We start from the raw sequence: 15,337 nt of genomic DNA, 5'->3' as shown, positions 1-15,337 counted from the left end.
ATAGATATTCACATATATATAGTCACCTTTCTTGTTCTTGTTCATTTCAGGGTATTTAAATCACCCTGTAACCAACCCTTGTCATTCCTTAGACCACCAAGTGCGAGCCTTGCATGGTTTAATGATCCAAACTGTGAGTCTGTAGCAGGGTGCAGGTGTCCTGACATTTGAACCCAGCTGTCAGATTGTCCTGCCAGGGCTTACAGTGCATGCCCGCACCAAGGTCAGGGTGACAGTTAGTTTAGTGCTACAGTAGGAAATGTTAACAAGGTTGGGGTATATTTTCAGATTTGCTGGCCTTCTGAAAAGCGCGTATTTTAAGTTTACAGTTTGGATATGTAGATCCATGAGGCACCGTTTATACAGGGCCCTGTTTCTTCACAAATGTAAAAATGACAACAACAAAAAAGACTAGCCTAAATGTTCACCTAACACCATTTTCACACAGTTTTAAGTCTGTTATAAGAACACTTACAGAAAGAGAGAGATAGAAAGTCTGAGACTTGTTACATCTTTGACACTGCATCCATGAAGTCCTCTCTCCATAACATGTCATCCTCATCTCTTCATTCAAGAGATACAATGACGGATTCTAAGTAACTGTCAGGTTGCGTCCACGGAGTCAGAGGCAGTTGAAGGCAAAATAAGGTTTTATTTGAAAAACGGTCAGGGCAAAACCAAAACTAAAAACACCTTGGCTCCTAAGCTGGGAAAATCAAAGCGCCCGTAACAGAAGGGAAAAAAATAACATGAAACAAAACTGGAAGCGCGGGTACGTAAACTGTAGTCCGAAGCGCAGGCGCCAGATGTGATTTCCAACACGAGACACAAGACAGGAGGCAACACGAGACGATCTGACAGAGACCTGCACACAGAAAGAGCATTAAATAGACAGGGTGTTCAGCGGGGTAAGACAAGACAGGTGGCATTAATGACCGAAGACGAAACAAGCTGTAACCTATGGAATCTGACAGACAAACACAGACACAACCAGAGGGGGACAGAAAGACAGTCATGACCGTAACATCATTTATAAAAAAACGTCAGCATCTAACAGTACTAACACACTTAAAAAGCCATGGTGGTGTCTGTAAAACAAATACAATTACAGAAAATACTAATAATCAGCACCCTAAACATGACTGTAAGAACACAACATAGCTGCTTATGCTAAATGGTGCAGTAAGGTTACACCTGTTACATATACATTTACCCAGTTCATACAGACTTGACCTGCTGTTGAATGTTTGCATTCAGATTAGATTGATTTAGAGGAATTATAAATTCAACATGAGATAAAAATGTTATGAACTATCATACTAACTTTGCGCCATGTTGGCTAGATGAGCAGGGAAATTAGGTCCTTTGATACTTGTTTAGATTTGAAAAGAGTGAAGGAAGGATATGTCGAATGCTGCCATAGAGTACAGTAAGGCTGAATAAGATTTCATCAGGTTAGGTACTGCTTCTCTACCAGGTTTTTATCAACTTTGTACAGTGGTACTTAAATTGCTATTCTCCCCAAAACCTAATATGGTTCTCTTTACATTAAAGACTTTTTATTTCTTGTACTACTCATACAGAAACTCAAAATTCGGCTTCTAATCTGCTTCAGTTTCAGACCATAAATAAGTGGGTTTAGAATTGGAGGAATAACTAAAAATTGTACTGCCATAAAATTCTGAAAGTTTTGTGATGTGTCTGCAGAACCATATCTACTATACAGAACATCAAACAACATAGCAACCGCTACGTTCATCAAGGACAGTAAATGTGGCATGCAGGTCTGCATAAACTTTCCCCTGTCGTCAATAGACTTTAAACATGACCTGATAAGATATACATAGGAACAAACAATTAATGTTATATGTGCAACATAGAATAGAATAGCAATATACCCTATTATATTGTTTGCTGTAATTGAAGAGCAGGACAGTTTAACAATAGACCAATTTGCACAGTAAAGCTTCTCAATGAGTGATCCACATAACCTCAGTTTACTTGTTAATAATATAGGAGGAATAGTCATCACACAGAATGTAGAGAGCCAGGGATAATAGACTAACACAGTGACCCTCTGTTTAGTCATAACAGAGTGATACTCCAGTGGTCTACAGATTGCCACATACCTGTCATAAGCCATCACTGCTAGAATAACAACGTCTGCACAGGAAGAAGAATAAATGACAAACGTTTGGATTAAACATCCTGCATGAGAGATAACCTGCAAATGAGACAGTAGATCCAGAAGGAACTTGGGGTAGAATCCTGTTGTGCCCAAAAGTCCACTGATGCACAAGTTACACAGGAAGATGTACATGGGCTCATGGAGGTTTTCATCCAGGATGATGGTCAAAATGAGAGCAACATTTACTAGTATAATCGCACAGTAACACAGTAAAGTAAGAGAGAAGAACATGGCTCTGTGTTCCATCATCTCATCAAACCCAGAAAGAGTAAACCATGTCACTGTTGATGCATTGTCACTAAAGGTCATATCTGTGAAGAAAATAAAAGGGATACAAAAGCATTTTATTTTCTAATTCAATCACTGTGCTCCTTACAGATAGACTGATCATAGTATACCTGCTAGAATAAGTAAGTAAGAAGGTTACACAATATGCAAAATATAAGTAGAGAAAAATACAGTTTAACAATCTACAATGGGACATGAGAAATACATTCAGCACATACATGTACATTACCTTGTGTTGGGATACACCATCGATTAGATATTTTAAAACTCATCCATGCACTCTACATGTAGCAGTATTTTATGTCCTCTAGCACGATGACCTCATACCATGTGGAAGGACAGGGAATTCAGGCCCTTGACACCGTTTGGATTAGAAAGGAGTGAAGGGAGGAGGGGTGTTGCTAGATGTGGTCATACTGTAAACCTTTAGAACTCTAATGAGTTCAAAGAAATGCATTTTCCTGTGTGTAATTTGTAAGCTCCTGTAAATTACCAAGTGGTTCTTCTAGAGATTGGGCGTATTCAGGTATATGAAAACAGCAGGTGGTGCTGTTCACCCTACACAGACCCCCCTTATGAGCATATATCATGGCCAATCCCAGATGTTTCTGCATAACAGAATTAGTTTTTGTCTGTAGTAAGACTACTCTCAAGAGGTTACTTGGTGTACTCTATCAAACTATCTATCTATCTCCTTGTCTATCTATACACATTCATATATATAGCCACTTTTCCTGTTCTTGTTCATTTGAGGGTATTTAAGTCACCTTGTAACCAACCCAAGTCATTCCTTCGACCATCAAGTGCGAGTCTTGCATGGTTTAATGATCCAAACTCATCAAAGACTTACCAAAAACACATCAATAAACCCAGTCTACCCTTTTCAATTGACTCTGCATTTCCATGGCCACCGATTGAAATCATCACAACAATAACCATCTCTCTATTCTCCATAGGGACTGTTTTACAATGTTACTGTCACTTTCATGATTATGATCTATACACATCACTTCTTGTGTTTTCTTTACTGTAACATGTTCAATTCAATTCTCTCTTTATACAGTTTCATACTTATTTTATACATTTATGTTTTTGACCAATCGCTTCATACTTCAGATTGTCTAAGACGTCATTGACATTTTTGGCAACTGTTTCAATAACGTCCTCTTCCATACGACATTGTCCTCAACTCTTTATTCAAGAAACACACTGCAGTATCGTAAGTGAGAAGGAACTTGGGGAAGAATCCTTTTGTGCCAAAAAGTCCACTGATGCACAATTTAGACAGGAAGATGTACATGGGCTCATAAAGGTTTTCATCCAGGATAATGGTCAAAATGAGAGCAACATTTACTAGTATAATCGCACAGTAACACAGTAAAGTAAGAGAGAAGAATGTGGCTCTGTGTTCCATCATCTCATCAAACCCAGAAAGAGTAAACCATATCACTGTTGATGCATTGACGCTAAAGGTCAAGGCAAGGCACTTCACCCTACTTGCCTCGGGGGGAATGTCCCTGTACTTACTGTAAGTCGCTCTGGATAAGAGCGTCTGCCAAATGACTAAATGTAAATGTAAAGACCTATTGGGGGGGCCCATTTCCACTGGACCAGAAAAGTAGGCGGAGCAACGTTTCTGAACATTAGAGAAGCTTGTCAGATGACGTCTTTGTGTGTGTAACCAATTGCGGACCAATCACAGCCAAGGGGTATCCATAAAATTACGGACTAGCGACGGATAGTCAGAAAAATGGCCGATATATGCTTCTCCGGAAACGGAAACATAGGAACGTCCTCCTCTACGGGGAACGCCCTCTCCGAGCTCTCGGAGAGCCAGAGCCTGTTTAAGGAGAGCCTTGCCACTCCCTATTAAGCCCCATTGTACCGAATTTGGCTGTTCCACTAAAGTTTCATAGGGGGTGATCGCGAGCGAGTGCATGTTGAATGGGAGTCTGTGGAGTTTAACGGCTAAATTTGTCTCTATTGCCTGATTGTCGTTGAGAAATCTCCGATTTGATTGTAGTTTTTGCATGTTCAACATGGATTATAGGTCGAAAGTTGAATGAACGAGTACTTATGTCCTTTTGATTTCTTACAGGGTAAGTCGTTGTTGCCCATAACACGCTAGCATTCTGCTAATGAATGCTGATTGGTTAGAGAAGGACTGATACGACCAAAGCTCCCGCTTGATGGCATCCGAAGCAGAATCAGAAATTACATGAGCATTAGCACCATTAGCAACAACATTAGCAGGTCAAAACTTTCTAGCATGTGTATTGACAGGGAGGGCCTAACCTGTCAGCTGTGTTGTCGATGCCTTGAGAGAAAAAAGGAAGTGACCAGAGCTTGCCGTAAAGCAGTAGCTCTGGTCGTACGATGTGTATGACGTCAATGACATTTTCAAAGGCTTTTTAGATCAGCCTGCAGTGTGTATTTTTTTTTGCCTCGCCTTTTGAATTCTGAATTCAAAATACTAGACAAAAATATATATTATGAGAAAAGTGGATTTTGAAGGGTATAGCTCCATATACCTCCATTCATTCTGCACTCGCTCGTTAGCACCCTCACATGGAACAGCAACCAGCTCAGAACCCGGAAGTTTGACCTTAGTTCGAGAGTGGCAGTTCTCCCTATATTAGACATTCTCGCCTTGGAGAGCTTGACGTGCACCTCCTGAATTTTCTAACTATCCGTCGTAATTTCGGATAGTTAAGGATACCCCCTTGGCTGTGATTGGTCAGTATTAAGAACCGCTTGCGTCAGGAGTGGGGGCGGGGTTGCCGTGATAAACAGGACGAACAGAATCCTTTGACCGCCATTGCTGTAAGTTTTTACAATTCATATTTCAGCTAAACAGTACATGTAAATCAGCATCTGAAATAAAATTTGACAAGAAATGGGCAGTGTAGTTGCTGAAAATGTGTGTATTTTATTGATGAAACGGCTAAATTGTAAATTTGCTCTGACTTTATATCCTAGGTAAATAAACACTCGATGACGACTTCCACACATACACGGTTTCTCTAAGGTCGTCTTTGACAAAAAAAACGTTGCGCCACCTACTCTTCAGCGGTGAATTGTTTTCAGCACCCACAGCCTACGGAGAACCATAAACAAAGTCTATCCGTCCGTATCTGCCGTATCTGTAAAGGCCGATTTATACTACTCCGTTTTCACGGACACAGGGAACGCCCTCTCCGACGTGAAACGCCCTTTCCAAGCCCTCTCCGAGCCCCTTGGAGAGCTCTACGTGCACCTCCTGATAGGGATGGGCGATATGGCCTAAAATCCATATTGCGATATACATTGCAGCCTCTTGCAATAACGATATATATCCTGATATTATATTAATTATTATTTATTATATTAATTATTATTATTATTATTATAATAGAACCATTTCAGAACAGGTTACATAGACCCCAGTGTTTCCCACACAGAGTAATTTGTGGCGATGCGCCACAGAATAAACACAGGCCGCCACATATTGCGTTTCGTCATAATTTTATAACAAGCAGCATATTCATTCAGCAGCATTTCTTTTCCCTGCTCTCCCTCCGTCTCTCTGTCACTCACACGTCTCTCACATACACACGCACACGCAGTCATAACGTCAGCACACGCTAGCAACAACGGTATGCAATGTCAGCGAGCCTTCAGCATTAGTAGGCTACCGTAGCTACAAGTCTAGGAAAGTTGGTGACTTTTCGCTAGGTACCTACGATAGGTTCCCCATCGTTCTTTTGGTGAGCAGTCTTGCGAGCCCTACTTACCCGGTGTCATGGAGCCGACCAAATACTTATTTAGCACTAGCGTTGCTACCTGCATATATGCAGAAATTGGTTACAATATTTTGAGGTTTCAACCAGTGCTGCTCAAGCAGAAAAACAGGGTCAGGGAGAGAAAGAGATAGATTTGTTAGCTTTTTAAGAAAGAGTACGAGAGGATGTAATACATATATATTGTTGTTTTTCTTTTTTTTTTGTAACGTGTAACGTTTTGTGACCCCCCCCAGTAGTTTGCTGCTGCTCGTCGGACGGCCTAAATCCAAATCAAGTCCAAATAATGGAAGCTGCACCTGTCTTTTTCACCAGCTTTCGCTTTCAGCCAAAGCTCCTCAAGATGATTAATACGATGATGCATTGCAGCTCATGGCTCTAAATTTCACGGGTAGATTGCGTCCTAAATGCATTATCGCGATTTAAATCTCTATCGTAGGGCAATTTTGTATCGTTTATATTGCATATCGTTTATATCGCCCATTCCTACCTCATGATTTTCCTGACTATCCGTCCGTCATTTTACAGATACCCCTTGGCTGGATTGGTCCATATTATGAACCGCTTGCTTCAGGGGTGGGGGGCGGGATTGCCGTGACCAACAAGACAAACAGAATCCTTTGACCGCCATTGCTATAAGTTTTTACAATTCATATTTCAGTTAAACAGTACACGTAAATCAGCATCTGAATTAAGCTGTGACAAGAAATGGGCAGTGTAGTTGCTGAAAATTTGCTTTTTTTATGGATGAAACGGTTAATATAAAAATGTGGGGGGGGCATAAGATTTTTCCCCCCCCAAAAAAACGGTATGCGTTCTGCAGAGAAGGGAGACTGGCATTGGTCACGGTTTGGAATGAAAGGAAGAAAGCAGGACAGAGTAACAAGGCAGATATTGCTTTTTGACAACATGGTTAAGGCGACAGGCGTGTGTTGCTTAGGCGGCCGACTTAAAAGTCCCATGAACATGAAAATGTCACTTTAGGAGGTTATTTAACGTTAATATGAGTTCCCCTAGCCTGCCTTTGGTCCCCAAGTGGCTAGAAATGTTGATAGGTGTAAACCAAGCCCTGGGTATTCTTTTCTGCCTTTGAGAAAAGGAAAGCTAAAATGCTTGGTTTTGAAAATGGAATTGGAATTGGAAAATGGAATTGGACGCACAGACCTAGTTGGCTTTAGAGGGCTGTCACCGGGGCATGGAAGCTCCTATTGGGTCAACCAAGGTGTCAATCAAAAGGTCAGAGTAGAGCGGCCATTTTAAGACTACCCCCGCGTTTGTACTCGACTCACATCTCCTCCTATGAGCGATAGTGCGTGAGAGACTGAGAAAAAAAAAAAATGACGATTGAAGAATGAAGCAACAAGATCGTGGCTGTGTGGATATAATTAATTGTTTGGACAAATACTCGACATGGTTTGATACTTTGGACCCTTGGAAATGTAAGAAGATGAGGTTTTGATGAGTTATGTGCATACCTGGAACATTCCTAAGTAATCGTAGGTAAGTAGCCTACAACTTTTTTCTCTGGCATTGTTGAATGAACGGTCACCAGACAAAGACGTTGACGGTACTTTCTGTTGCGAGTTGAGCTTGAATTGGTTTATTTCAATGGAAAGCACAAGAAGCGTAGCTTTCCAACTAGGTATCATATGTGTAGCAGTCTAAAAAAAAAGTTTTTTGAATTGAGTGCGTTCTCACTGAGGGAGGGGGCGCGGTCTTTCTGGCTCGCCGGCGAGCCAAGGAACGAGAACAGGTTTTAACTGCAAAGTGCTGCGGAAAACCCTGGGATGTACTGGAGCAGCAGTCAGGTTCATCTGCTACATTGTTGACTGCAGCATCGGTGAGAAGCAGGAGCGGCGCCAAATATTTTTTTTAATGCAGGTGCTAAGGGGGTGCCAGATCATTGACAGGGGGAGATGCGTAATTCAATATATTATATAAATACAATCAGGGCCGCCTGGGCCGGAGTGGGACCCATTGTCAGCCAGGCAGTGTAATGGCCAAAGACAGCCCATCCCCCACCAGGAGCCGAGCCATAAGTTGAACAATCGGGGCTTAACCCGAACTGAGAACCTGGTCAAGGTTTTGATGCGAGGGGAAAACGGAACTTCACATGAATGCAAGCGCGCCTAGCCCGCGAGCTAAAATTTTATTTTTTTCTGTGCCAAATAGTTTTTTGAGCTTTCTGTAGGCTAATATAAACATTTCGTTGCACTTGTATTGTAATATTTCCGGAAATTACAACCCAAATTTGTACCTGAAAGATTCAGGGCTTTTGAGAAAACACATTTTTCCCACCCTTGCAGGAACCTATATTTACAAAGTGATAGATCTCTATTTTTTTACCTGGCTTTTTCAGTTCCTTCCTTGCATCTTTTCCCCATACATTTTATTATTTTTGCATCAGGTTAATCTTGCTAACTTCACAATAAATCATTGTTTAGGGTTGTCTCCGTGGCAACAAACTTGGTACACGCACTTGTGTTATTTAGATTAAAACCTAGTATAGCCTATTAGCTTACTTATCAGTCACACAGTAATATCATTTTATTCGGTGTGTGAAAAAAAGCAGGCGATCTGCTGGACCAATTTATGAGCGGGCAGAGCGGCCCACCGTAAATTCTCCCGATGGCCACTCCGGTCCTAACTACTATTAATAAATGAGCAATATTTCTGGGGGTGCTATCGGGGTGCTTTGGTCTTTCTTGGGGGTGCTGAAGCACCTGCTAGCCCCTCCCTAGCGCCGCCCTGAAGGGATCTTACATTATGATGATGATGATGGCTGTACGTGAACAGAATCTACTGTATGTTACCAAGTTGTTCTTCTAGAGATCGGGAGTAGTCAGGTATATGAAAACAGCAGGTGTTGCTTTTCGCCCTACAGAGACCCCGCTCACTAGCATAATCATGTCCGATCCCGGATGTTTCTGTATAACAGAAAGGATGAGTTTTTGTGTGTATTAAATCTCCTCTCTTGGAGTTAAGAGGTTACTTGGTGTACTATATGTATCTACTATTTATCGACCCATATATATATATATATTCATATTCTACAGACAGGCCTTCTGATAAACACAAGTCCAGTATTTGTTATCATAGTTTGGATATGTAGGCCAACGAGGCACTATTATAACAGGCCCCTGTTTCTTCACCAAACACCGTTTTCACACTGATATAAGTCTGCTATAAGAAAACATACAGAAAGAGAGGAAGTCTGAGACTTGTAACTTTGTTGACATTGCTGGCGACTGCATCAATAAAGTCCTCTCTCCATTACATGTCGTCCTCAACTCTTTATTCTAGAAAGACAATAAAGAATGCCAAGTAACATCATTAAAAAACTTCACAATCTAACATCACTCACACACTCACAAGGTCATGGTGGTGTCTGTAAAACAAATAAAAGTATAGAAAATACTAACAATCACCTCCCTAAAAGTTACTGTAAGAACACAGTATAGCTGCTTATGGTTAAAGGTGCAGTAAGGTTGCACAATATGTAACATCTATGTACCCAGTGAACACAGACTTGGCCTGCAGTTGAATGGTAGATTTAGATGAGATCTTCTTAGAGGATCAATAAACAGAAGATTAAACTGTACCAAACTATAATTATTACCTCACGCCATCTGGATGAAAATTAAATTCAGATCCTTTCATACTTGTTTGGACGTAGTGTGAAGGGGGGATATTTTGAAAGCTGTAATACATTACATCTGTAGAATCACCTACGGTACTGTACAGTCAGAAGTAAGTAAATGTTAGCATTACATTACGTTTAATGGGTCATTTGACTTAAAAAAATATATATTTTTCCCCCCATTTTTTCAACAACATCATTACTTTATTTATCTTGAATTAGATTTAATAATTGCTCAGAACTACAAGAAATAAACAGGTGCTAATCTACCAGACTTCTTAGTCAGCAGTGTGTATTGTTGTACTTAAATAAAGTACTTAAAAAATAAAAAATAAAAACACTATTCTCCCTAAAACCTACTATGATTATCTTTACATTGAAGAAATTTTCTTTCTTGTAATTATCATACATAAATTCCGATTTTGGTTTCTAATCTGCTTCAGTTTAAGACCATAAATAAGCGGGTTTAAAATTGGAGGAATAACTAAAAATTGTACAGCCATAAAATTCTGAAAGTTTTGTGAAACATCTGTTGAACCATATCTACTGTAGAAAACTTCAAACAACAGAGCAACTGCTACATTAATTAATGACAACAAATGTGGCATGCAGGTCTGCATGAACTTTCCCCTGTTTTCAATGGACTTCAAACAAGATTCGAAAAGAAATACATAGGAACACACAATGAATGTTATATGACCAACATAGAAAAGTATAGTAATATACCCCATTATATTATTTACTGTCATTGAAGTGCAAGATAGTTTAACAATGGGCCAGTTTGCACAGTAGAGCTTCTCTATATGTGATCCACACAACCTCAGTTTACTTGTCAAAATAGTGGAAACCGTCATTAAACAGAATGTAGAGAGCCAAGGATAAGAGACTAACCGAGTGACCCCCTGCTTGGTCATAACAGAGTGATACTCCAGTGGTCTACAGATTGCCACATACCTGTCATATGCCATCACTGCTAAAATTACAAAGTCTCCACAGGAAGAAGAATATATGACAAAAGACTGAATGAGACATCCTGCATAAGAGATAACCTGCAGATCAGACAGTAGATCCAGAAGGAACTTGGGGTAGAATCCTGTTGTGCCCAAAAGTCCACTGATGCACAAGTTACACAGGAAGATGTACATGGGCTCATGGAGGTTTTCATCCAGGATGATGGTCAAAATGAGAGCAACATTTACTAGTATAATCGCACAGTAACACAGTAAAGTTAGAGAGAAGAACGTGGCTCTGTGTTCCATCATCTCATCAAACCCAGAAAGAGTAAACCATGTCACTGTTGATGCATTGACACTAAATATCATATCTGTTAAGAAAAGAAAAGGGTTACAAAAGCATTTTATTTTCTGATTAAATCACTGTGCTTCTTACACATGACTGACCATGGTATACCTGCTAGTAGAAGTAAGTAAGAAGGTTACACAATATGTAGAGAAAGTAGAAAAAAATACAGTTTAACAGTGCAATGACTACAATGATACATGAGAGGTAAATTCAGCACATACATGTACATTACCTTGTGTTGGGATACACCATCGATGAGATATCTTAAGACTCACCCATGCACCCTACATGTAGCAGTATCTTATGTCCTCTAGCACGATGACCTCATACCATGTGGAAGGACAGGGAATTCAGGCCCTTGACACCGTTTGGATTAGAAAGGAGTGAAGGGAGGAGGGGTGTTGCTAGATGTGGTCATACTGTAAACCTTTAGAACTCTAATGAGAAGTTCAAAGAAATGTAAGCACCTGTGTATAATGTGTAAGCTCCTGTATGTTACCAAGTTGTTCTTCTAGAAATTGGGAGTAGTCAGGTATATGAAAACAGCAGGTGGTGCTGTTCACCTTACACAGACCCCCCTTATGAGCAGAGATCATGGCCAGTTCTAGATGTTTCTGTACAACAAAAAGGATTAGTTATTATTATTATTTTTGTGTGTATTACTGTAAGACTCCTCTCTTGGAGTCAAGAGGTTACTTGGTGTACTCTATATCTATCGATATATATCGATAGACACTTTCCTTGTTCTTGTTCATTTCAGGGTGTTTAAATCACCCTGTAACCAACCCTGGTCATTCCTTAGACCACCAAGTGTGAGCCTTGCATGGTTTAATGATCCAAACTCGCATCAATAAACTCAATTGGCCACCAATTGAAATCATCACAACAACAACCAACTGTATTCTCCATAGGGATTGTTTTACACTACTACTGTCACTATCATGATTAGGATCTATACACATTACGTCACCACATTACTTCTTGTGTTTTCTTTCACAAGTTCATGTTCAATTCCATTCTCTCTTCATTGTCATACTTATTTATACATTTATGTTTTTGACTAATCACTTCATATTTCAATTATTATAGATGGGACTGTGGGATTTTGATTTTTTTGTACGTTAAATCTGATTAGTGAACTCATAGACAGAGCAGTTCAGATAGGTGTCAGCATGGAGGCTTGCAGAAGGTAGAGTGTGTGAGTCTGTAGCAGGGTGCAGGTGTCCTGACAGTTGAACCCACCTGTCAGATTGTCCTACCAGGACTATTGGCACATGCCCACACCAAGGTCAGGGTGACAGTTAGTTTGGTGCTTTGGTAGGACATTTTGACAAGGTAGGATGAATTGACAGAACATCCAACCTTCTGATAAGCAAAAGTAAGTAATTTTTATGACTTTAGGACCACTAGGGACCGTTTAAACAGGGCATCGTTTTTTCACCAAATGCTTTTTTCCCACTGTTATAAGTATTTCATGTGTAAAGAATATAAAGAAAGAGAGAGCGAGAGCGAGAGCGAGAGAGAGAGAGAGAGAGAGAGAGAGAGAGAGAGCGAGAGCGAGAGAGAGAGAGAGAGAGTAAGACGTAATTGACATTGTTGGTAACTGTATCAATAACGTCCTCCTCCATACGACATTGTAACACACAGCAGGACTGTAAGTGACATCATTTAAACACATCCTGGTCTAACAGTACTCACACTCTTGCGAGGCCTTGATTGTAATTTAAAAAAAAACATTGCAGCTGTTTATACTAAAAAGTATTGTACGGTTGCACAATTAATTCAATTAAATGATTGGTCAGAACTGAGAGTATTAAACAGGTACTGCTTTTCTACCAGGGTTGTTAGACAGCAACTTTTTAATGTGGAACGACAATTAATATTCTACCAAGAGCGCCCGGTCCCAACACAAGCTCTTCTCCTGTCTGGCCCCCTAATGGTGGGATCAACTCCCCACCTCCATCAGGGACACTGACTGTCTCCCCACCTTTAAGAAAAGGCTCAAGACGCACTTGTTCCGGGAGTACAACGGCACTTAGGAATGATTGGCTGGCCCTGATGTTAGTTTCCCCCAAAATCACAATGACTCTTATTGAGAGACTTGTTGCTATTGTTGGTTTGTTGTAACTGTCTTAAAATTATTGTGCTCGCTGTGAAATATATTATTGTTACTTGCTTTTTCCACAGGTACACTCTTGCACTTTTGAGATTCTTGCTGTTTAATCGTAACTTGTCTAACCTACATGCTTTTATTGTTCTTCCCTTTGGGACTTATTTGGTTTCACAATGTATGCTTCATGTTTTGCTACCCGCAATGTTTGGGGCTATCTCGTTGTTATGGTCAGTGACCTATGCACTTTTGTAAAACTCTCTCTTGGATTCGCTTTGGATAAAAGCGTCTACTAAATGCATCAATGTTAAAAGTAAAAGGAAGTTGGTTAACGAATCACTGAAGAGACAAGGGACAGCTACATTGATTGATTGGTGTATAGGATGACCATATGTTATTAGTCTTTATAAGACTCTCTGTGAATTATAAACTCTACCAACCCATCAAACGACTTGTAGCAATACGTGTCCTCCATTTTGACAGGTCACAGAGTACTCTGTTTTGTGCTGTAATATTCAAATTAAGTATTTGTATCAATCTGGCAGTTGTATCAATCTAGAAATACAGTGCCGTTGGAAAACTTCCTTTACACAGAAAACAGTACAACTGTAATTAAAGGAGTGAAAGACATGAATGACCTTAATATCCAATCCAGTTTGAATTTGCTTTGCAAAGCGAGCTTTAATAGAAACTATATTCAAAGTTAAAATAATTCCAACAGACTCTCCACCTTCCATGAGGTTTACACAGCCAATAAATATGCATGTAATCTATCCACTTATTGTAAATACATTCTAAATATATCTAAATATGAAAATCAACAGAAGGTTTCCAACTTGACATTTTCACAAAACGTCCTAAAAGTGAACACCATGAAACAGCCTGCTGAGCTCCTCTAAACCACAAGTGATAGAATGACTGTCTGGGGGCCACTTGAAGCACCACAAAGGCTAAGGCCTTACTACTGGGCCACAACTGTCAAAGATTTTGAAGTTGCTGCCCAGTCTAAGATTTTTAAGTTCATTTTCAAGCTCTCCAACAGAATTATACCGGTTGACTACTGAATCAGGTGTAATGTTTAAGTTGGGACAAATAGCGCCCCAAGACAGAATAGGCTCATCTTCACTGTTGGTGCAGCAATAAGCACCCCAGAAGTGACTCGGCACATTGACAGAATTTTTTTTCCCCCATTTTTGTTGACCCTCACCATCCACTCACCATCACTGTCAAGATCACTCGGGACCACCCCAACCACGGCATACATCTTATAACAGCCCACTTCCTCCCCATGTCTTCTCACCCAGTTCTCGTATTCACTCCACACTCCATTGTTCATAGTTTTATTTTGCGGAGCTACATTGGTGAACACCGTGGTGGCACTGGAGTCCCTCCTACTGTGGTGACCTGCAGGGTTCAGGTGGCCTCGGTCATAATCATAATCAACAAAATCATTATCAACTGCCTGACTCTGCATTATCTTATTCATCCGTTGGTATTGACTGGAACTTTCTTTGCAGCTGTTTTGTTTATTATATAACATAATATTGTGTTTACAATCATTTATGCCCAATTGATTTGGTGGCAGACTGCGATGCACCAGCTGAAAAAGACAAAGGATAAGAAATATTAATCTTTACCAAGCATTGCACAGTCAGTTGGTGAACAAGTCAAGAAAGCTTTATTGCTTGCAGCCGCAAGGAGACAAAACATCACACGTCATGGTGCCACAAAGTTTGTCCACTCGCATGTTGTGCTAGCTACCTATTTAAATAGTACCGCTCTGGACAGTCATTGGCTAAAACAAAGGCATTCAAATGTACCATGTCTCTTACTTCATTGGCTCCCTTGCATAGACCTGGCGTGCGTGTGTGCGTGCATGTTTGTGTGTGAGTGTGTGAGTGTGCTCTCTGACCCCTCCAAGCTCAACCATATGATTAACTCTTTTATGGCCCCTCCAGCAAGATAGTGGTCAGCCCAGGTCCCTTTGTTTACATAAGCCTAGTGTTACCCAGAGTTCTGATTTGGGGTTA

At 40.3% G+C, this 15,337-nt stretch overlaps 2 protein-coding genes across 2 annotated transcripts; both read right to left on the bottom strand.

Annotated features, from left to right (window-relative positions):
* Positions 1-1,543: 1,543 nt before the first annotated feature.
* Positions 1,544-2,497, bottom strand: LOC146234909 (olfactory receptor 1-like). The gene has a single exon (XM_084688617.1). The coding sequence runs from the start codon at positions 2,495-2,497 to the stop codon at positions 1,544-1,546; it is 954 nt and encodes a 317-aa protein (XP_084544743.1).
* A 7,769-nt stretch (positions 2,498-10,266) lies between these two features.
* On the bottom strand, positions 10,267-14,781 carry LOC146234908 (olfactory receptor 5M5-like). Its single transcript, XM_084688616.1, has 2 exons — positions 14,526-14,781; positions 10,267-11,219 (listed from the first exon to the last, which is right to left on the bottom strand). The coding sequence occupies exons 1-2, from the start codon at positions 14,779-14,781 to the stop codon at positions 10,267-10,269; spliced, it is 1,209 nt and encodes a 402-aa protein (XP_084544742.1).
* Positions 14,782-15,337: the final 556 nt, after the last annotated feature.

This window comes from Hypomesus nipponensis, chromosome 23 (genome assembly GCF_054491055.1).
Source record: "Hypomesus nipponensis isolate SF chromosome 23, ASM5449105v1, whole genome shotgun sequence".
NCBI lineage: Eukaryota > Metazoa > Chordata > Actinopteri > Osmeriformes > Osmeridae > Hypomesus > Hypomesus nipponensis.
The sequence above is the reverse complement of the archived record's forward strand: the minus strand, read 5'-3'. Positions and strand labels throughout refer to the sequence as shown.

Excerpts from the sequence above, each read along its gene's own strand:
- LOC146234908 (XM_084688616.1), bottom strand. The coding sequence starts at position 14,781 with ATGCAGAGTCAGGCAGTTGATAATGATTTTGTTGATTATGATTATGAC. Across the intron at positions 11,220-14,525 it reads GAGTGATCTTGACAGTGATG|ATATGATATTTAGTGTCAAT; the intron begins GTGAGTGGATGG and ends TTTTCTTAACAG.
- LOC146234909 (XM_084688617.1), bottom strand. The coding sequence starts at position 2,497 with ATGACCTTTAGTGACAATGCATCAACAGTGACATGGTTTACTCTTTCT.